Below are 23,227 nucleotides of genomic sequence, written 5' to 3'. Positions count from 1 at the left end.
CCCTGTCAAAATCTCAAGTGACATTTTTTGCAGAAATAGAAAAAACAATCTTGAAAAAGAACAGAGCTAAACCACAATTTCCTGATTTCAAAATTTACTAAAAAGTTCTGATAAAACAATGAGTTGGGGCACGTAGATGGCTCAGTCTGTAAAGGCTGACTCTTGATTTTGGCTTGGGTCATGATCTCGGGGTCATGAGACTGAGTCCCTTGTTGAGCTCTGTGCTAGGTGTGGAGCCTGCTTAAGATTCTCTTTCTCCCTCTGTCTCTGGCCCTAGGCCCTGTCTCCTTTTAAAAAGAAAAAAAAAAAGGGTGTAGTAGTGGCAATACAAACAGATATATAGGTAAATGCAGCAGAGAAGAGAAGAGAACCCACACATAAACCCTTGCACCCTTGCATATACGGTCAAATGACCTTTGACAGGAGTGGCGATACCATTCAATAGGGAAAGGAGTTTTTCAGGAAGTGATGATGTGGATACTGCATATCCACATGAAAAGAAGATTGAAGTGGGTGGGATCTTTACCTAAAACCATACACAAAAATTAACTCAAAATGGATCAAAAAGTTCAATCTAAAACACAAAACTATAAAACTCTTTTCATGACTTAGGATTGGATATTGATTCCTGAGATATGACACCAAAAGCACAGACAACAAAAGAAAAACAAATTAGACATCATGAAAATTATAAAATCTGTGAATCAACAGACAATATCAACAAAGTAGAAGACAACCCACAGAATAAGATAAAATATGTACAAATCTGATAAGAGACTAATAACCTGAATATACCGAGAACTACTGAAACACAACAACAACAAAATTCAAAACTGGGTGAAGACTTCAACGGAAATTTCTCTGTGCCAATAAGCACAGAAACAATGCACATCACTAATCATTATGGAAATGCAAAGCAAATCTAAGAGCTACCAACCACCTCACATCTGTGAGGATGGTGACTATCAAAAACAGGGAAAATAACAAGTGCTGGCAAGAATGTGGAAAAACTGGAAGCCTTATACACTGCTGGTGGAATTTTAAAATGGCACAGTATGGCAGCTCATCAAAAAGTTGGAAATAGAGGGGCACCTGGGAGGCTCAGTGGGTTAGAGCCTCTGCCTTCGGCTCAGGTCATGATCCCAGCGTACTGGGATTGAGCCCCACATCAGGCTTTCTGCTCAGCAGGGAGCCTGCTTCCCCCTCTCTCTCTGCCTGCCTCTCTGCCTACTTGTGATCTCGAGCTCTCTCTGTCAAATAAATAAATAAAATCTTTAAAAAAAAAAAGTTAGAAATAGAATTACCATATAATCCAGCAATGCCACATCTGGGGATATGCCTAAAAGAACTGAAATCAAGGTCTTGAAGAGGTATCTGTTCACTCATGTTCATAGCAGTGAGTCACAACAGTTAAAAAACACAGAAGAAACATATGTGTCCATCATCAAACAGATAAGCAAAATGTGGCATAAACATACATACAATGGAGTGTTATTCAGACTTAAAAAGAAAATTCTGATATATGCAACAAGGACAAAAACTGACAACATTTTCCTAAGTGAAATAAGCCAGTCACACAAAAAACCAATACTGTGTGATTTCACATATATGAGATACTCAGAGTAGTCAAAATAATAGAGAAATAAAGTAGATGGGTGGTTGCCAGGATTCGGGGAGGAGGGAAATAAAGAGTTACTGTTTAACAAGTATTGATTTTCAGTTTCACAAAATATCAAGTGTTAAAGACAGACACGGTGACACTTGCACCATATTAAGAAGGTATTTATTAAATACCACTGAACAGTACAATGGTTAAGTTAATGTATTTCATGTTACATGTATTTTATCATAATAAAAACAAAATTCAGAAAAAAGAAAAAATACCACATCAAAATACATGGGATGCAGCTGATGCAGGGCAGTGAGAGAAATTTAAAGCATAAATTATATTAGAGAAGCAAATTTTCAATTCAATCACTTTAGTTTCTACCTTAAGATAAACCAAAGATAAAAGGCAAGTTAAACCTAAAGAAAGCAGGAAAAAAATAAAGCAGAAATCAATGAAACAGAAAAATATAGAGTATCAATAAACTAAGAGCTACCAATTTGAAAAGACAAATAAAATTGATAAACTTCTAAACGAGACTATAAAGGAAAGAAAAATAAAGGGAAACAAGTTTTCAAAATCAGGGACGAGAAAGGGAACATCATTAGAAAATCTAAAGACATAAAAGGATAATAAAGGAATACTACAAACACATGAATGCCAATAAATTCAACAACCTAGGTGAAATGGACAATTTTTTTTAAAGACACAAATTTAAAATAATGTTCAATCAAGAAAAAAATCAATAACCTGATTAGTCTTACACTTCTTTTAAAATTTTAATTTGTACTCAAAACACTTCCCTCAAAGAAAACTCAAGGCCAAGATAGTTTCACTGTAGAATTCTACAAAATATATAAAGAAGAAATAATAACAATTCTTCACAAACTGTTGTAGAAAACTGAAGATGAGGGAGCCCTTATGAGAAGAGCATACATACCCTGTCACCAAAACCAGACAAAACATTGTAAGAACCCAAACTGAAACCCAATGAGGTGAATACTATTAACCATTCCATTTTAAAGATGAAGACATTGAGGACTAAAGAGATTCAGGAACTTGCCCAAGACCACAGAACTAAAATTGATAGGCAACCCAACTTCAGAACACAGACTCTTAACTAGAACAATGAAACTGTCAAATTAAATTTTAGATTCTCTTGCAAAAGTAAATAGTAAAGAGTGCTGCCCAGTACTTACCTAGAGACTATGCTGGAACCATTATACAGATCACTAGCATACGACAATGTAGCCAAAGGTCGTACTGAATTGTATCGAGTAAACTTAGACAAGCATTCCTGAAATTCATCCAACTGGCTTGCAGTTCGAGTATCATCTACACAAAGAAAACAAAACAAAATAAATGGAATTGCGATATAAGTCAAAAAGCAGTATACACAGATTAAAAATTATATTCTAAATACAAACAATTCTTAAGTATTTTTTTTAAGATTTTATTTATTTATTTGACAGAGAGATCACAAGTCAGCAGAGAAGCAGGTGGGGTGGGGGGTGGGGGAGGGAAGCAGGTGCCCTGCTGAGGCTTAACCCACTGAGCTACCCCAGGCACCTCAATTCTTAAGTATTTAGAAAACACTAGTAGGCACATATTATTCAGGTGATCTTTTAGCTTTAATAATTTTTTAGTGGTTCACTGAAAGACGCTGTCTCTTTCAACACTGATAAAAACATACTATAGTTTATGTTTTAAGCAATAATTTCTTAGAAAAATAAAAAAGTACCTCTGATCAAGAGAAATTTAATCTTTTATTAAAATAAAAATTCTTTAAAATGGAGAAAGTGAAGATGGACAGGAGTACATACACTGAGCACATTTGTTATTTTGAAGGAACACATTTACAGAGATACTTCTGCATGCCCATATTTATTTACTATCAAAACACTATTTTTTTTTAAAGATTTTATTTATTTTATTTGACAGAGAGAGAGAGATCACAAGTAGGCAGAGAGGCAGGCAGAGACAGAGGGGGAAGCAGGCTCCCTGCTGAGCAGAGAGCCCGATGCGGGGCTCGATCCCAGGACACCGAGATCATGACCTGAGCCGAAGGCAGCGGCTTAATCCACTGAGCCACCCAGGCGCCCCTCAAAACACAATTTATAACATAATTTAGATTAAGAAAGCAACTGCTTTTTAAGTAAAAATAAAGTGAAGTACTTGTTCACATTATACTTTATTATTTCTCAAATCCAATTCTGAAAAGGGAGTGGAAAACTGCAATATGTCAATTATTCTCAAAAATAAACTGTTTCTACTCAAATGTCTAGGTAGAATATGGAAAATTCCATAAACTAGAACACAGTATAAATACTGAGTAAAGTCCATTTCAGTAAACTATTCATAATGAAATTATGTGGAATTTAAATCATAAAATCATCTCATGTAAGACTGGGATTAAATACAGCTATCCATTCTCTAATCTAGAAACAAGATTACAGAGAAAACATGAATAAGAAATCATTGCTTTTCAAAACTGCTTTACATTTGGACTTGTATTTTCCTTTCCAAAGAAAGAAAAGTAAAACACCCAATGTAGTTAGCTTCCTAACTAAAATTTGAAGTAAGATTGTTACAGCACTGTTTTCGTACCTTTCTCCTTACGTTGAGCTCATACACATACAGACACATACAATTTTTTCAGAGTAAACTTTTTCATGATTCCCCCGCTTTTTAAAGATTTATTTATTTCTTGAGAGAGAGAGAGAGAGAACGCGTGTGTGTTTGCCCATGAGAAGAGGGAGAAAGAGAGAGAGAGAGAGAAGAAGCAGACCCCCTGATAAGCAGGAAGCCTAATGTGGTGCTCCCTCTCACAACCCTGAGATAATCTGAGCCAAAAAACCCAAGAGGGGACACTTAACCAAATGAGCCACCCAGGTGCCCCATAATTTCTCGTTCTTAAATGTCCTCTAAAATAAGTAGGCATAATGAAATTTAGATATAAGGATCATTATGTCTGGGGTACCAGATGGCTCAACTGGCTACTCATCTGCCCTCGGCTCAGGTCATGATCTGGGAATCCTGGGATCAAGCCCCGTGTAAGGCTCCCCATGTCAGACTCTTTGGGAAGTCTGCTTCTCCCTCTGCCCCCTACCCAGCTCGGCTCGTGCTCGCTCTCTCTCTCTCTCTCTCTCTCTCAATTAAATAATAAATAAATTCTTTAAAAAAATAAGTCATTACGTTTACAGAGTTAAGGTACCAAGGATAGAGAGTAAAGAATTTATTTAGTTCATCTGCAGATATTAGGTTATCTTGAAGATAACTATTGATATAAACTTATCTAACACTTATTACAATGAAAAACAATCACTAGTCTCTGATACTAAGCTTGTCTCCAATATTTTACATTTTAAAGGTTTAAACACTAACAGCAAATTCATCTAATAACCTATATCAAAGGATCCAATTTTATAGTGTTTCCATTCTAAAAACAACAAAAAACAAACCCAATTAGCATGCACTGTCATAATGTTACTGGAATAATGCTCCTCCTCCACTAAAATTATTCTCAGTAAATTCAACAAACTGGAAATACAACATGGGTTACTGCAGTAAAACAAATAAACTTTACTACAAAGTGGTCTGAATGTAACAACTAACTGAATCTTTTTACACATAATCCTGCTAACTGAGTATTTCATGTAATAAATAGTGACTGCAAAGACACCTTAGATATTTATGTATTAATTTAATGTAAATCTATTCTTTCATATTTTGACACCAATCCCTAAGGACAAAAAATTCACAAGCATTCAAAAGAATGTATATTCTGTTGAAGACCATAATCTTTTCCTGGGTAGCTAAACTTTCCTGGCCATCTATTCATTAACACCTACTTAATAGGTGTTATTCATTAACACCTACTTCCAACAAAAGTCATAAAGAAAACACTAAAAATGGTTATTTTAGTATCTGAAAAGTGGAGGAATTCAATTTTCATGGTTATGAAAATGTAGGATTTTGTTTGGTTGGTATTTATGGTTAATAATCACACATATCTGCAAGAATATTATTTTTCCTATTCCAATGACAGATTAGTTTGTGAAAGTGTGTTTGGCATTTCTTTTCTCTCTTCTAATGCTTTATAATTTACCTTCTCTTTCAATTACAACTAAGAGTTCGAGCATTAATCTCTTAAGCTTCACCTCTCATTTTCAGAGTTGAAAATTCAAAGTCAGAAAGAGGGGATGAATTCTCATTTAAAAATATACAGAAGGAAAAACACTATGTACTCCATTAGGTAGAAGTTAAAATTTCCTCTTCACAGTTAAGGACAATAGGAGGACCTTCATATCCAGCAATACAGTAAGTGTACTCAATGTGACAGTTCAGTAAGACAAACTTGAGACTCCTAAAAACGAAGGACATATGTTTTAAGTACAATATAGCCCTGCCCACACAAATGAAATCTAATCTTCCTCCTGATTTTAATTTATCCCACCTTCCAGTAATCTTAAATCCCCAAAATAAATTGGTCTGTGACTACAGCTTTACTCTGCCACAGCATGCCTATGCTGCTAGTTCCTTAAAAATTATTCCCCAATCTCTCTTTCCTACCACATTTTTTCTTTTAGATGTCTGCCATTTTCCTATGGATGTATTTCAAAACTAACAAATAACATCTAACAGGGTTAACATGAACCTTCTGCCAATCAGATTCTAAGTCTCAAACCATTTTTAATTTCACAGCTTTCTACTCCACTTTTCAGATTAGAGGCTCAATAAGGGGCTCAATTCCCAGGCAACACAATGAAAGTTTTCCATCTTATAAAAACTATTAATCATTAATTTCATACACATTTATAAACAAAGCTTGGCTCCCTCACAGGAAAAATGGTATGTAAACCTCCTTTTTCCTCCACCACCAATTCCAATGCAAATTTTTCCAAAGGTCCTAAGCAATGTATAGATTTTATATTTTTTTTTCCTTCCAATTTTTATTTAAACTCTAGTCACTTAGCACACAGTGCAATATTAGTTTCAAGAGTATTCAGTGATTCATCACTTACATATGATACCTAGAACTCATCATAAGAATTGAGCTCCTTGGGGCGCCTGGGGCTCAGTGGGTTAATAAAGCCTCTGCCTTTAGCTCGGGTCATGATCTCAGGGTCCTGGGATCGAGCCTCGCATCGGGCTCTCTGCTCAGCGGGGAGCCTGCTTCCCCCTCTCTCTCTGCCTGCCTCTCTGCCTGCTTGTAATCTCTGTCAAATTAATAAATAAAATCTTTAAAAAAAAAAGAATTGAGCTCCTTCATCAGGAGCTCCTTCTCTGCTCAGCAGGAAACCTGCTTCCTCCTCTCTCTCTGCCTGCCTCTCTGCCTACTCGTTTTATCTGTCTGTCAAATAAATAAATAAAATCTTTAAAAAAAAAAGAAAAAAGAAAGAAAGAAAGAATTGTGCTCCTTAATACTTAGCACCCATCTAGCCCATTCCCAAACATCTCCCTCCATCACCCCTCAGTTTATTCTCTATCTCTTATGGTTTGTTTTCTCTCTTTTTACCCCCATTCCCATATGTTCTTCTGTTGTTTCTTCCATTCGCATGAGTGAAATCATTTGCCTTCCTCTGACTTATTTCACTTAGCATAATACATACTAGCTCTGTCCACATCGTTGTGAATGGCAAGATTTCATTCTTTTTGATGGCTAATATTTTATAGTGAATATATACCACATCTTCTTTATCCATTCATAACTCAATGGACATCTGGGCTCTTTCCATAGTTTGGCTATTGTTAGTAATGCTGCTATAAACATCAGGACGCATGTATGCCCCTTTGAATCTGTATTTTTGTTTTCTTTGAGTAAATACCTAATAGTGCAATTGCTAGAACATAGGGTAGTTCTGTTGTTGACATTTTGAGAAACCTCCATACTGTTTTCCACAGTGGCTACCACAGTTTGCATTCCCGCCAATGTGCAAGAGGGTTTCCCTTTCTCCGCATCCTTGCCAACAACCGTTGTTTCTTGCATTCTTAATATCACTCTTCTTTTTTCTTGGTGGTCTTCATTTTGAGCAGGTGTATTATTAATGACATGAGTTAACTGAGCACCTAACTTATACCAAGCATTATATTTTAGAGTATATGTGCTGCCAAAGCAAGCACTATTTTATATTTTATAGATATATTTATATCACCTGTAAATCCCAAAAAACAAAACAGAACATGGGGTTGGTATTAATGTCCCTACTTCATTGGTGAGCAAAGACATTGAGAAAGTTACAGCTCAACAGGCAGAACTATAGTAATGCAATGAAAATATCCAATGTTATCATGTCCATGACATTGCGTTTAAGTTATTTCCTCTGCTTTGAAGATGTTTCTAATTAACTTATTTAGTTAACAAATTCTAACCTTGATGAAATATAATCCTCTGAAATGCCTACAGTGACCATTCCCTTACATTTTCCCCATTTTCAGCTTGGTGTGGATCTCTCATTCCCAGCTGTATTAGTGGATATTCTTCTCTATTCCCCTAATACACTTACACAACATATAATATCACATACCTGTTGCTTTCCGCCACTGAATTTACAATACTCCCTAATAAGAGAAATCGGTTCTTTCACCTTTTTATTCTTAGCAGAAAGGACAGTGTTGAGAACTTAATAAATGTTTAATATTTAATAATAAGAGGCAATTGAATGGAACTTATTTTTCCTAGCAACATATTCATAGTTAATTTTTTTTCTTAACTTTATATAGCTTCACAAAGATTAAAAATCCCCAAATAGAGGGAAAAAACAAAAATAGCTATGGGAAAGCAATGTTCTTCAAGATCGCTAAGAACCTCCACAACATTCTGGTAGAATATGTCAAAAATACACACTTTTGCTCTATAAATAGGACATTATATAAATTCAGTATAAGAAGCTAGAAATGGATCTGACATAAGAATCTGATGTATTCTTAGAAGTCTGGAATATGTACCTGAAATACGAGACATCCTTGTAGAAAAGTAACATTGCTCTAAGTCTTCAAAATGAGCAGTGAGTCGTTTTCTTCTTGATGCTAATGTGCTGTTATACCAAGGCTGTTTCTTTGTCTAAAGTAGTAACAAGAAAAGACACTTGTAACTTAGGACAAATGATAGTCTTTTTCTGCACAGAGTATCTAAATGATTGTATATTCAAAATATCAACATATTAAAATAACTACAAATGGTAAATATTCATAGTTCTTACCATATTTTTCAATCTTTATTTTAAAATGCAAATAGGCTAAGGGTTTGAAGGAGCTGGGGGCCAGCTCTAGTCCCTGAGCCCAAGGCTCCTGGGAAGCCTGGTTGTAATGTAAGGGAAGGCTGAAATCTATCAACATACATCAGGTTATACGGAGGTGCACAGGTAGGGGAGGGATGAGATGGACCAAGGGCCAGAAGGGAGAGGCTTCTGGGGATAATGAAATGCCTAAAGATGGGGCCCCATCAGGGAGAAGGAAGAAGCAGCCCAGTGGTGGCAAGTGCTGAGTCCTAGCTGGGCTAGGCCTCTGGTTGGTACAATATAGTTTGCTAGAAAACTCCAATCTTCCAGCAAAATAAATAAACAAATAAGTAAAATATGCAAATAGGCTCTCAAGACCAATTTTATAAGAATGAAATAAGATGCTTCTTTCAATTCTCTAAATTAAATTCATATAGAATCTGTTATAACTACCATGCTAAATTTTAGAATTTTGAGAATTTTAATGATGTTCACAAGAAAACTAATGACTTTGACATCATCCTTATATTGCAGCCCTGTACTCTGAATAAGAGAAATAGTCCTTGATTGTTAGAATATATATTTAAGTTAATACTGATTATTAAATTAAGGGGTAATAATATGTAATACACATGTACTGATCTAAAATATGCATTAGAAAATCAGAATAACTAAATCCGATATATATAAAGCCAGCAAACCTGAAAAATACTGGCATAGAAATCTATAAAAAAAAAAAAATCTATGATCCTCAATATTGCCTACATCATGTTAAATGAAAGGGTAAGACAATTCTTTCCACAAATGGCTATTGTCTATTATGCTTGAGGCCCACAAACAGACACAGAGGAGACACATGATAAGAGCTTGACATGACACAAGTTCACCCTAAGTATACAACAACCGCAAATGTATCAAAGTAAGAAATATTAAGGCACTACCTTGAACAAAACACTCTAAAGTGAACCCCTGCTGAAACTAGATGGTAGGTAAAAATCTTATTTTAAAGCAGTGCTTGGATCACAAGAAATTAAGTAAGACAACTTCCAAAGATGTAACAGATACACAACCAAATGAGAAGCTGAACTCAGAGAAGTGGTATCAAAGAAAATGTAATGGTGCAGAGGGGAAAGACAAAGAGGGCAATACTTAGAGACAAATAACAAAGAAAAAAACTAAAACTGAGAGAGATTGAAAAGAGAATTTGTGAACTGAAAGATAAATCTAAAGGAGTTAACCAGAACTATTAGGATAAAAGATTAAAAGACAGAAAATTTGAAACAGAGGTTAAGAAGCATAAAAGTATAAGGTTGAAAATATAGGCACTTAAGAGACCCAGAAAATTTTAACAGACTGAAGAAGAAATACTTGAAGAATTCATGTTGACAATTTTTCAGAACTGAAAACAGACATAAATACAAAGAAATTATTCTTATCAAGTAGGATATTATAAGAGAAATCAATAATTAGACACAACGAAGCAAAACTGTGTTTCTATCCAAAAACAAAATGATTTCAAAATCAGACAAATTGGGGCACCTGGGTGGCTCATTCGGTTAAGCAAGCCCCTGACTCTTGATTTTGTTTTGGCTGAGATGGAGCCCCCAGTCAGGCTCCCCACTCATTGGGAGGTTAGCCTGAGATGCTTATTCTCCTCCTTCTGCCCCTCCCCCAATTCATGGACAATCTTGCTTTCTCCCTCTGTCTCTCTCTCGTAAGTATATAATTTTTTTTTTTTTCCAAAGACCCCATCTATTTATTTAAGAGAAAAACAGAAAGAGCGAGAGCACACTCCAGCACAAGCAGGGGGAGATCCAGAGGGAGAGAGAAAGGGAGAAGGAGACTCTCTGCATAGCAGGGAACCCAACGCAGAACTCAATTCCAGGCCCCTGGGATCATGACCCGAGCTGGAGGCAGATGCCTAACCAACTGAGCTACCCAGGCACCCCTAAATAAATAAATCTTGAAAAAAAAAAAATCAAACAAACAAGAAAAGATAATTCATCTGACAGGACCAACAATTAACAAAGAAAATACTGAAGAGCAATAAAAGAAGCTAAGGAAGCAAACCTTGATTACCCTCAAAAAGTCAAAAGAAAACAATTCCAATCTAAAATTCAGATCCTGAGACACCTGGGTAGCTCAGTGAGTTAAGCCTCTGCCTTCAGCTCAGGTCATGATCTCAGGGTCCTGGGATGGGCTCTCTGCTCAGCAGGGAGCCTGCTTTGCCCCTCTCTCTCTGCTGCTGCTCTGCCTACTTGTGATCTCTCTCTCTGTCAAATAAATAAATAAAATCTTTTAAAAAATAAATAGATAGATAAATAAGTAAGTAGCATAAAATTCAGATCCTAACAAAACTATCTTGCAACAAAGTGAGCAAAGTATTTTCTCATGTGAATGAAAACAAAGACTATTGCCTAAAGCCATTTCTAAAGAAATGTGTGAAACTGTATGCTTGAAAAATTCAGTAAACAAACCAGAAGGCCTGAACATAAAATGAAAAGAAGAAAACCTGTAACCATTAAGCAATTTTATTATATGTGCTGCCAAAGCGAGCACCCATTAAGCAATTTTAAACACCATTTGTAACATTAATTATAATATCTAAATTATGGGGCTTAAGAACAAGTCAGAATAAATACACAAAAAAATGGCATATAAATCAGAAGAGTGAAGAAAGTTTCAATTCTGGAGCACTTAATGTTGTTCAGGAGAGTAATAAAGATATTAAATTTAATGAAAAATTGCTCAATATCACTGATCAGGGAAATGCTAATCAAAACCACAATGGAGATATCATCCTCATACCTGTCAGAATGGCTGAAGTAAAAAAAAAAAAAAAAGAAAAGAAAGAAAGAAAGAAAAAAAGTGTTGACAAGGATGTAGAGGAAAAGGAGCCCTTGTAGGTACACTGTTGATGGGAATGAAAACTGGTGAAGCCACTGTGGAAAACAGAATGGAGAAGCCTCAGAAAATTAAAAGCAGAACTACCATATGATCCAGTAATTCCACTCCTGGGTATTTACCCAAACAATGTGAAAATACTAATTCAAAAAGATGCAAGCACTCTATGTTTACTGCAGCATTATTTATAATAGCTAAACTATGGAAGCAGCCCAAGTGTCCACTGATAGATGAACAGATAAAGAAGATGTGGTGTATGGGGGGGGGGGGATATTACTCAGCCATGAAAAAGAATGAAATTTGCTATTTGCAACAAACATGGATGGATCTGGAGGGGATAACAGGGTTATACTTAGTAAACCAAGTCAGAAATAGACAAGTATCATATCATTTCACTCACATGTAGAATTTAATAGAACAAAACAAATGAACAAAGAAAAAAAGAGACAAATCAAAAAACAGACTCTTCACACAGAACAAACTGATGGCTGCTAGAGAGGAGGTAGGCGGGGAGATGTGTGAAATAGGTGAAGGGGATTAAGATTATACTTATCACAATGGGCACTGAGTAATATATAAAACTGTTGTATCGTTATATTGCATATCTAAATCTAATACAGCATTGTATATCAACTAAAAAATTAAATTTCTTTAAAAGATGATAATAAGTTTAGATTGTTTAGGTGTTAAGTTTGGATCAATTTCAAAGATAACTACTGAAAACATAGTAACAGAAAACAGTAAAATGGTGGGAGAAGGGGGTAAAAAATGTAAGAGAAAAACACAAAAAGTGAGACAAACAGCAAGCATTAAAGAGTAATAAATATAAATACTAATTAAATTAGTGATGAGAATTTTAAAACACAACTGTATGCTATCTGCCAACAGTGAAAATATAAAGACACTAAAAATCTGGAAGTAATAACATGAAAAATAATATAGGCAAATAAAATAGGCAAATTTAATCAAAGGAGAAAAAAAAAGAAGAAAAGCATTAATGGAAATGGAAATAGCCCCCGAAAATGCAAAACTTGCAACTTAATCATTGTATACCCATTACACACATAACAGCACAGGATCAAAAATATATAAAGTAAAAATTCCTAAAGAAATTGACCAACCCAACAACATAGCAGATTAACCTCATCAACTCAACTAAGAAAATGGTATGACCTAATTTAAAAGCTTAATTTAATGAATACATACAAAACACTTTATCCAATTAGAAACATATATTCCTCCTAAGCATACATAGAACATTTCCAAATTGGCCATGTGTTATATCATGGAATATGTTTATAATCTCAAAAGGGCAGAATTTCTTAAATGAAACCCAAAGGGCACTAATTATAAAAGTTACAAATTCAGTAACTCAAATTTAGAACTTCTGTTCATCAAAATCTGTCATTAGAGACAAGAAGATACAAACTCTAAGAAGATATTCACCATATGCACGACACCTAAGAAACAAGTTATTACTACCTTGAACATATATTAAAGCTTTTATAAGTAAATCCAATATTTAAAAAATGGAAAAAGATATGAAATGCTGTTTCACGAAAAATAAAGACCAGTAAATATAACATGTTGACTTTAGAGTGTCAGAAAAATAAGAATTAAAACCAACAACTAATTTCTTTTCTTATCCACAAAAGTGGCAACCATTTACAGGTTCAATAGTACTAATTACTGACAAGGATATGGAGAAACGAACTCCTATACTTCTGTGGTAGGGGCTTTATATTAGTAAAAAGACTCTGAAAACAATTTGATATTATCGCAAAATATAGAAAATACTGATGTGTCTACCCTGTCACCCTCACTTCCTTTCCTAGGTACAAAATCTAGGGAAATTCTTGTACCTATACATCAGGAGATATGAACAAAGATGCCCTTGACAGCAAAAACAAAAACTCTACAAAAGCATCAAATGTATACAGACTGGACAACTGATAAATTGTGGTACATTAACAAAATGGAAGATCAAGCAACTATACCCCTAGACATTAGGAACTAATCTTTGAAAAAGCAGATCTCAAAAAACTACATATTTAATCATTTTTACAAAGTCTACATATAGCCAAACCAAATAATGTAAGGATACACATATGTATAGTAAATCTATTTGAAAAATGTACGGTAAATCCATTTTAAAAAATCAACATACTACTTGGTGATTCACAGACCTGTACCCCTGGGGATAAAAATATATGTTTATAAAAAATAAAAAATTTAAAAAAAAATCAACATACTGAAAAACAGAAATGTCAGAAAAAGTAATTAGTACTGGACATGAAGCAAGGTGACGTAATTTGCTGGAAGCACAGGGGTAATTTTAACAGTTCTAGTAATTAACATTAAGAGCTCAGTTCATAGATTTTCTTTTATTGTAACTGTGCTTCTATTTACATATTCATGAAATATATTCATTTTTTTATGTACCAATATAATTTTTATAAATTCTGAGAGGAAAAATCTGAATTTTTTTTTTTAAGATTTTATTTTTGTCAGCCAGAGAGAGAGAGAGCACACAAGCCGGGGGAGCAGCAGGCAGAGGAAGAAGCAGGCTCCCTGCCAAGAAAGGAGCCCAATATGGGACTCTATCCCAGGACCCCAGGATCATGACCTGAGCCCAAAGCAGATGCTTAATAAACTAAGCCACCCAGGCATGCCCAAGAATATGGATTTTTTTTTAAAAAGTGATCTGCTCAATGGAAACACAGAAAAGATTTTAGTCTGAAACATGAGAATGATTACAAAAACAAAATCAAGAATATAATAAAGAAGCATTCAAAAACACTGTTGCCGGGGCACCTGGGTAGCTCAGTGGGTTAAAGCCTCTGCCTTTGGCTCGGGTCATGATCTCAGGGTCCTGGGATCGAGCCCCGCATTGGGCTCTCTGCTCAGCAAGGAGCCTGCTTCCCCCGCCCCTCTGCCTGCCTCTCTGCCTACTTGTGATCTCTCTCTCTCTCTGTCAAATAAATAAATAAAATCTTTTAAAAAAACAAAAACATGTTGCCTTCCAGGTTTTATAGCAAAACCAGGTTTTTTTCACAATTATTTTACTTTTTTTTTTTCAAGATTTTCTTTATTTATTTGAGAGAGAGAACGAGAGAGAGCATGAGAGGGAAAAAGGTCAGAGGAAGCAGCTGCCTCCCCATGGAGCTGGGAGCCCGATGTGGGATTCAATCCCAGGACTCCAGGATCATGGCTTGAACTGAAGGCAGTCACTTAACCAACTAAGCCACCCAGGCACCCACAATTAATTTTGCTATTTACTCTTAGCTTTTCTTGAATTTATTTTTTTCAGTGAAATTCCTACCTCATCCATGCAAAATTAGATTGTTTCACAATTCTTTGTAAAAATGCATTGCTTAGCTCATTGCCATAATAATTAGAAATTTACAAATAACATTAATACAAATGAACACAAATACACTAATTACAAAGGGGAAGATGTCTGAGAATATGAACTGGTTACAGATAATCTACAAAGCCAATCATCAGAATGAACATATTCAGAATAAGGTCCAGATGAATAGGTAGGATATAAATATGACTAAAAATCAAAAGGAAATAGTTATCACTTGTGTTGATCTAGATTACTTCTAAATAAAAAATGGCCACATTTACCAAATGTCTGACTTATTTCACTTAACTTTTAAATCTATCCATGTTGTAGTAAATGCTAGGTTTTTGTTTTTGTTTTTGTTTTTGGGCTGAATAATGTACCACTGTATATATATATATACACATCTTCTCTGTCCATTCATCCATTAAAGGACAGATACCAAAATATAGACTTTTTTATATATATGTATGTTTTACACATATATGAAATATATGATTGTATAAATATTATGTATTATATACTGAGCAGTATGGGTTCATCTCAGCTAGTCTGGATTGCCCACATGGTTATCTCTAGACTCTTGTCTATATTATGGAATGTATTCACTAAAGAAAGAAGAATTATATTCTATAACCAAAAGTGAGTTGCTTTGGAGCAAAACTGATTAGTCTGTTTAGTGATAATAAATGAATTTATGATATGTACATGGTTTCAGTGGAGCTCTACAGGCTGGTCGTGTAAGTAGAATGTACCGCCTATGTGATTAATTTAGGAGATCCCAACCACAAGCCAACTTTGGATTCTTATTACTGAGGTACTTGAAATACAAGTCAGTAGTAGCTCTAAACCTGGAGAGAAAGATGTTCCAATGTGACCCAGTGTAGAAGGACAAAGAAGCCTGGACCTGAAATCACAAGACCCCTTTCAATGAGTATCCTCTTCCTGCATGGTATCCACTGCCTTTAATCAAACTGTTCCAGAAGGATAAACTACTTGACTTCTGTGAATCCTTTCATTAATCAAACACTTGAGGTGATTAATATGTAATTAATGCATATATATCTGTAGAGATAACATATATTATATATACACATATATATGTCTCCTAGGCTCTCTGTCCACTGAGAAGGCCTATAAGCACTGACACTCGAGGACCAATGAGCACACTTAAAACCCAGATCTTGGTTTTTAAATAACATAGAAAAGAAAATGTTTTAAATAACATAGAAAAGAAAATGGGGTTTCATGGATCCATCGCTAATTACAGGACTAGGCAACGTGATGCTGGAACATCTTATAGTCTAAGAATCCAAAAAGGTACTTAAAAAATGATAGGAACATGTCAAAATAATGTGGAAATCTACTTCAAAGAGTTACAACCAGCCAAATATGGGACAATTTAAGTTAAAAATAATTAACAGAATGAATCAGGAATCCATAAATCCATAAGGATATAAACAAAGAGGAGGGAAAGGTCTTTCTTACAGTAGAAATGCTAATTAATAAATGTGAAAAAAAGAATAAAAATTATCATAATTACCATTTGGGCAATAACCATATCAATAACTATTTCAAGTAAGATTTAGTAATAGCACAGATGAGACAAAATGGTAATTTTACAGCAGAGAAATCTGACAGGTACCACCTTAATAAAGTGATCAGAGTTAACATCATCAATATTGAGCAAAGAGGTGTCTTATGCACCCAGATATGAGAAACTAACAAAGAGGGGTGCAACATCACCTCTGTAGTATTTCTGGTTAAAATGGATAATCTGAATCAAGTCCTAAGAGAACATCTGACAAACTCCAAGTGAAGGATATTCTACAAAATAAATAACTCACACTCTTCAAAAATATCAGTTTAATGTAAGACTAAGGAACGATAAGAGATTTAACATTAGAGAAGCATGACAATTAAGTGCAACAAGTGACTGTGTATTAATACTGAAAAAAGAAAGTTTTTCTTTTTTGCTAAAAAGGAGTATTTATTAATGGTATTAATGTCAAAACTGTTGAAATTTAAATGTTATCTCAGGTAATTTTAATGTTATTTTCCTGATTTTGCTAATTATACTAAGGATATATAATAATTCCAAAGCAAAATCAAGAGGTACTTATAGGGCGCCTGGGTGGCTCAGTGGGTTAAGCCGCTGCCTTCGGCTCAGGTCATGATCTCAGGGTCCTGGGATCGAGTCCCGCATCGGGCTCTCTGCTCAGCAGGGAGCCTGCTTCCCTCTCTCTCTCTCTGCCTGCCTCTCTGACTACTTGGGATTTCTCTCTGTCAAATAAATAAATAAAATCTTTAAAAAAAAAAAAAAAAGAGGTACTTATAAAAATCCAGAAGTATAAAGTACTCATTTCTGGCTTCACTTACATTATATTATTAACATATTTTTTCCAATTCAACTATAAATATTTTATTTAAGAGGGGTGCCTGGGTGGCTAAGTTGGTTATGCATCTGACTTCAGCTCAGGTCATGACTCCAAGATCCTGGGATCAAGCCCCGAGTCAGGGTCCTTGGTCAGCGGGCCTGCTTCTCTCTTTCGCCCTCTGCCTGCCATTCCCCCTGTTTGTGCACTCCCTCCCTATCAAATAAATAAATAAATAAAAATTTTTAAAAACATTTCTTTAAGAGTAATAAAATCCTATAGCTGTGCCATAGTTTCTCTACGTATTCTATCATGATTAGGAGTATTTTCCCAGAATTTTTACCTGCATAAATAATACTGGAATATATTCTTTATTTCTTTTTATTAACATACAATGTATTATTTGTTTCAGGGCTTCAGTTATGTGATTCATCAGTGTTACACAATTCACAGCACTCACCATAGCACATACCCTCCCCCACATTCATCACCCAGCCAACCTATTCCTCCCACACCACTCCCCTCCAGCAACCCTCAGTTTGTTTCCTAAGATTAGGAGTCTCTTATGGTTTGTCTCCCTCTCTGGTTTCTTCTTGTTTCATTTTTTCCCTCTCTTCCCCTATGATCCTCTGTCTTGCTTCTCAAATTCCTCATATCAGTGAGATCATACGATAATTGTCTTTCTTTGATTGACTTATTTCGCTTATCATAATACCCTCTAGTTCTATCCACGTCGTTGCAAATGGCAAGATTTCATGGGTTTGTTGATGGCTGCATAATATTCCATTGTGTGTATATATATATATATATATATATATATATATATATACAACTTCTTTATTCATTCATCTGTTGACGAACATCTAGGCTCTTTCCTTAGTTTGGCTATTGTGGACACTGCTGCTATAAACACTGGGGTGCATGTGGCATATAATCTTTAAACAATACCTTGAATCATTTCTTATAATAAATTTCTGTCCATATAATGATCACCTCACATTTTTAGCTTTTCTCTTATGCATACACTACCCACTGCCAAATGCTCTTCCTGGAAGACTACCAACTCTCTTCCTTTCCCTTTCCCTCTCCCAGACTCATCATGCACAACCACACACAGCAAAGGGTATTTCCAATTTTGAAAATTCCTGAGCCATATCTATTAAGTGACTCCTTTGGAACCTTATTACTACTTCATATCTTGCTTTTTATTATTTGGGAAGGTATTATTTTATATGTGACCTGGCCACTTGAATTTTCTTTCTTTCTTTCTTTCTTTTTTTAAACAATTTTCTTTTCTTTTCATTTTTTTATCCTTGGATCTTTCATCAAAAGGACTACATGAGGGGTGCCTGGGTGGCTCAGTCGTTAAGTGTCTGCCTTCGGCTCAGGTCATGATCCCTGAATCCTGGCATCAAGGCCCAAACTGGGCTCCCTGTTCAGCGGGAAGCCTGCTTCCCATAACCCCTGCTTATATCCCCTCTCTAGCTGTCTCTTTCTCTCTGTCAAATAAATAAATAAAACCTTAAAAAAAAAAAAGATGAAATGGATATAAAACGTTTTCATTATTTTGAAGCAATGAAATCAATTATCTGTCGTACTTAAAATACCTTTCCTAGTCTTTTGAAATGTTGTTCATTGTTAAAATTCTGTTTATGTAAGATACAAGCTTCTTTCTTAATTTTACAGGCCTATCATTATTTATATGATTATTTAGCTGATTTAGACTCTCACAGTAAGTGGTTTTTCCACAAATGGTTTCCTGGCTATCACAATACCATTTACTTAATCCCCACTTTCCCTACTGATCTGCATAACCACCTTTACCACAGGCTAATACATTCTTCAATAACTTTCAGTTCAATTTTAAATTTTATAGTGCTCCTTTTGTTATAGCAGTCTTAGAATACATTTTAATAATTTATTGGGTAAATGCCCTTGTGATTACTACACCTCTGAATCATTCATCCTACTAATAAACTTTAAAGCCAGTTGGTCACACTCCCTGCACTCTTAAAACATACTGAGTTTTTTTATGGAATCACATTAAATTAATAGTTATGGCAACTGATATATCCAAATTGTTCTATAATTGCTTTAATCTAAACATTTTTAATTTTCCTTGAAAATTATATATTTCATCAAGACTTTCTAATAGTATGCATAAGAATTGTCTAAATTATTTTAATCTACTACATAAGTCAATTTCAATTAAATATTGAAATATTTTATATGAGCTCCTTGTTTATTTGTCCCCCTAAACGTACTATCTTAGTATTTTCCCAGCTTAAGGGTACCTATGTGGCTCAGTCAGGTAAGTGTCCATTCTTGGTTTTGGTTGGGGTTATGATCTCAAGATTGCATGACTGAGCCCCACATCAGCTCCACACTCAGTGTGGATCTGCCTGAGATTCTCTCCCTTTCCCTCTGCCCCTTCTGCTTGTGCATTCTCTCCTCCCCACCCCTGCTTTCTATAATAAATGGATAAATCTTGGGATGCCTGGGTGGCTCAGTTGGTTAAGCAGCTGCCTTCGGCTCAGGTCATGATCCCAGGGTCCTGGGATCGAGTCCCGCATCGGGCTCCTTGCTCGGCAGGGAGCCTGCTTCTCCCTCTGCCTCTGCCTGCCTCTTTGTCTGCCTGTGCCCGCTTGCTCTCTCTCCCTCTGTCTCTTACAAATAAATAAATAAAATCTTTAAAAAAAAATAAATGGATAAATCTTTTAAATAAATATATATGTATATATATATTAAGTGAGACAAGTACTGATTCAACCAAGTTTAACTGACTTCACTCAAAAAAACACACAACACCATCTTCATAATGGCCTAAGAAAATCACGCACCAAGTGGCCTCTGTTAAGTTTTACCTCGTTTCTACTTTTCTCCACCTTGATTACTTAACCCCAGCCACTATAAGCTTCTAAACTATGTTAGGCATGCTCCTACCTTGTCTTGTTTTAAAGAAAACACACATTAAAATATTTAGAGATAAAGAACCATTATGTCTGTACCTAATTCAAACAATCCAAAGAAGAAAATTTGTATGTACATAAGCAAAAGAAAGAGAATGAACAAGCAAATGTGATCAAATGTTAACTTCTGGACAATCTAGATAAAGGATATAAAGAAATTCCTTTTACCATTTTGGTTACTTTTCTCTAAGTCTGAAATTATTTCAACGTAAAAAGCAAAACAAACAAACAAAAAAGTCCAGTCTCAAAATTAAATTTGACAAATATCAGGATCCCCAAGTTAAAGACGGAGAAAGTGTCAATACAATCAATTAATTAGAAACAGGTGAAGCTGAAGTCTATTTTCTCAAATCTGTAGTTTACTTCCCACAGAAAAGCTTAACATTTCAACATAATGAGTATTTCATCAATAGACTATAAAGATCCCTGAGAAAAACAATGTATGGTTATATATAATCTGATCTTACTGTATTTCCTTCCTCATAAGGTCTGATGTTTATTTTTTTAAAATAAAATTTTTTTGATTCATCATTGATGAGCACATAAATAGTTGTTTATGCATCAGAAAAATCTAAGTCTAATCAATGCCACAGCACTCAAATCAGTTATGTTTGTCACATTCCAGTAAACTAACCTACAATGTTTAAACTCAAGTGATTATATTCATTGTACCATGAAAATACACTGCTAAATATATCATTTACCTGAGAACTGCCACTGAAACCAGGAGGCTGGCTGTATTCTGTGGAATCAATAATACTACTGCAAAATGAAGAGAGAAAAATATGACATCAGTGTTTACATTACTCCAGCAACAGAAAAGGTAAACCTAAAAAATATACTATATCTAAGTCCAGTATTTCTAATTTCTAAGCAAAAAGAATATTTATTGCCAATAATTAGATATCAAATAAATGTATAACCCATAAACAAAAAAATCAGCCAATATTTAAGCAATTTACAAACCCTTTACCCCACCACCTTAAACAAACATACCATGAAAGAGTATCAATAGGGAATAATCACAAAACAAGTGTTACAGAAATGTATCTGCTCTAATTTCATTTTCAGATATGAACACTATTTAAGGAAAGGACTTAAGAGTTATTAGGAAAAGAGCACAAGCAAGCAATCAAAGTTCAGTTAAGAAGAGATCCTGCTACACCACTTAAGGGCTGTATGTCCTCAGACACTTACTTTCTAAGCACTCCATTTCCTCATCTTCAAAGTGAGATGAGTGGGGACTATCTCTACTGTATCTCTAGATTATCTCCAGGTCCAAAATGTTATGATAATAATCTCACATGAAGGAAAATTATCAAAGGAATGAAATAAATGGTAAAATACCAATAATTTTTTTTTTCCTTCATGAACCAAAACCTATATACTAGTTTTCTCGCCCTGATCAAAAACATAATCTGCGGGGCACCTGGGTGGCTCAGTGGGTTAAAGCCTCTGCCTTCAACTCAGGTCATGATCCCAGGATGCTGGGATCGAGCCTCACATCGGGCTCTCTGCTCAGCATGGAGCCTGCTTCCTCCTCTCTTTGCCTGCCCCTCTGCCTACTTGTGATCTCTGTCAAATAAATAAATAAAATCTTAAAAAATAATAATAATCTACTTTCTGCATTGATTCTTTTTATTTGGTTGTAACTTCTGTGCATTTTTCTACCTAAGCCTAGAAAAATCTCTGAAACTATCTTTTTCTTCCTATTATTTCTATCTTCACCACTTCTATATTCTTCTCATCTTTAAATAAGTAAGCCTGTGAAGACCATTAACACCTGAAAACGGCAAAACAGGTATCAACCATGATTAACCATGTTATTTACTTTTTTTAATTCTCCTTTCATGCTACCACTATAAAAAACTATTTATATTGTCTACCCTAATGAAATTTAGACAAGTGAAGGTATTAAGACAGTTGTCTATACACAAAATCATTCTTTACTTTAGTAATCAAATAACCTCAAAAGTTATAACATGAGAGGCTTTCTTAAGGGTACACAGAGTGGGTCTGAATTTTACCCCTGAGCAACTAAATGACTCTGGGCAAGTGATTAATCTTATTTGGCCTCAGATTTTCCATCTATTAAATAAGGAAGAGACTTCAGAGAAGTGTAAAATTTAAATAAGTATGTTCCTAGTGGAACTCCAAAAAGGATGGTAAACATTCAATAAACTTTACATAATATAATATAAATTAATATCATTTATATTAATTAAATATTAATATATTAATATAAAATTAGTCAAAAACATACAACCTCACATTTTTAAAAGTACAATAAATCAGATGGAACTGTTCTCACAATAGTCTTAAAGAAAAATGCAACACTCTTTTGTTTTAAGATTTTATTTATTTGTTTGTTTATTTATTTATTTGACAGAGACACATAGTGAAAGAGGGAACACAAGCAGGGGGAGTGGGAGAGGGAGAAGCAGACTTTCCACAGAGCAAGGAGCCCAATGCAGGGCTCGATCCCAGGACCCTGGGATAATGACCTGAGCCAAAGGCAGATGCTCAACAACTGAGCCACCCAGGCACCCCAAAATGCAACAAATATTAAAAGATCCTAATTCTTTGTGTAACTGTTCCTACAGTAAGGCTCAATTATATTAGAAAGAAACTTCAAAGCACTTACACTACAAATTAAAGAATCTTATAACAGGCTGTTTTTGATGAAATATAACCAGTGATCACTGCCCTTGCAGAGTCATGCACTGGCAAGACTAGATTGTGTGCTACTTTTAGTGTACTTCATCTAGGGACTAACAGGGCTAAAAATGAAAAAACATGCATTC

The 23,227-nt window shown here is 34.9% G+C and overlaps 1 protein-coding gene across 1 annotated transcript in view; it reads right to left on the bottom strand.

The window, feature by feature from the left end:
- Positions 1 to 23,227, bottom strand: part of COP1 (COP1 E3 ubiquitin ligase) — a 250,901-nt gene that overhangs the window by 147,438 nt on the left and 80,236 nt on the right. Inside the window, exons 9-11 of the mRNA XM_059146878.1 lie at positions 21,128 to 21,185; positions 8,555 to 8,669; positions 2,806 to 2,941 (exon numbers count right to left, since the gene is read on the bottom strand). Of these exons, the coding sequence (XP_059002861.1) occupies positions 2,806 to 2,941; positions 8,555 to 8,669; positions 21,128 to 21,185 (309 nt within the window). The remainder of the gene's footprint in view (positions 1 to 2,805; positions 2,942 to 8,554; positions 8,670 to 21,127; positions 21,186 to 23,227) is intronic.

This window comes from Mustela lutreola, chromosome 14 (genome assembly GCF_030435805.1).
Source record: "Mustela lutreola isolate mMusLut2 chromosome 14, mMusLut2.pri, whole genome shotgun sequence".
Classification (NCBI taxonomy): Eukaryota; Metazoa; Chordata; class Mammalia; order Carnivora; family Mustelidae; genus Mustela; species Mustela lutreola.
This window is presented reverse-complemented; position numbering and strand designations above follow the sequence as displayed.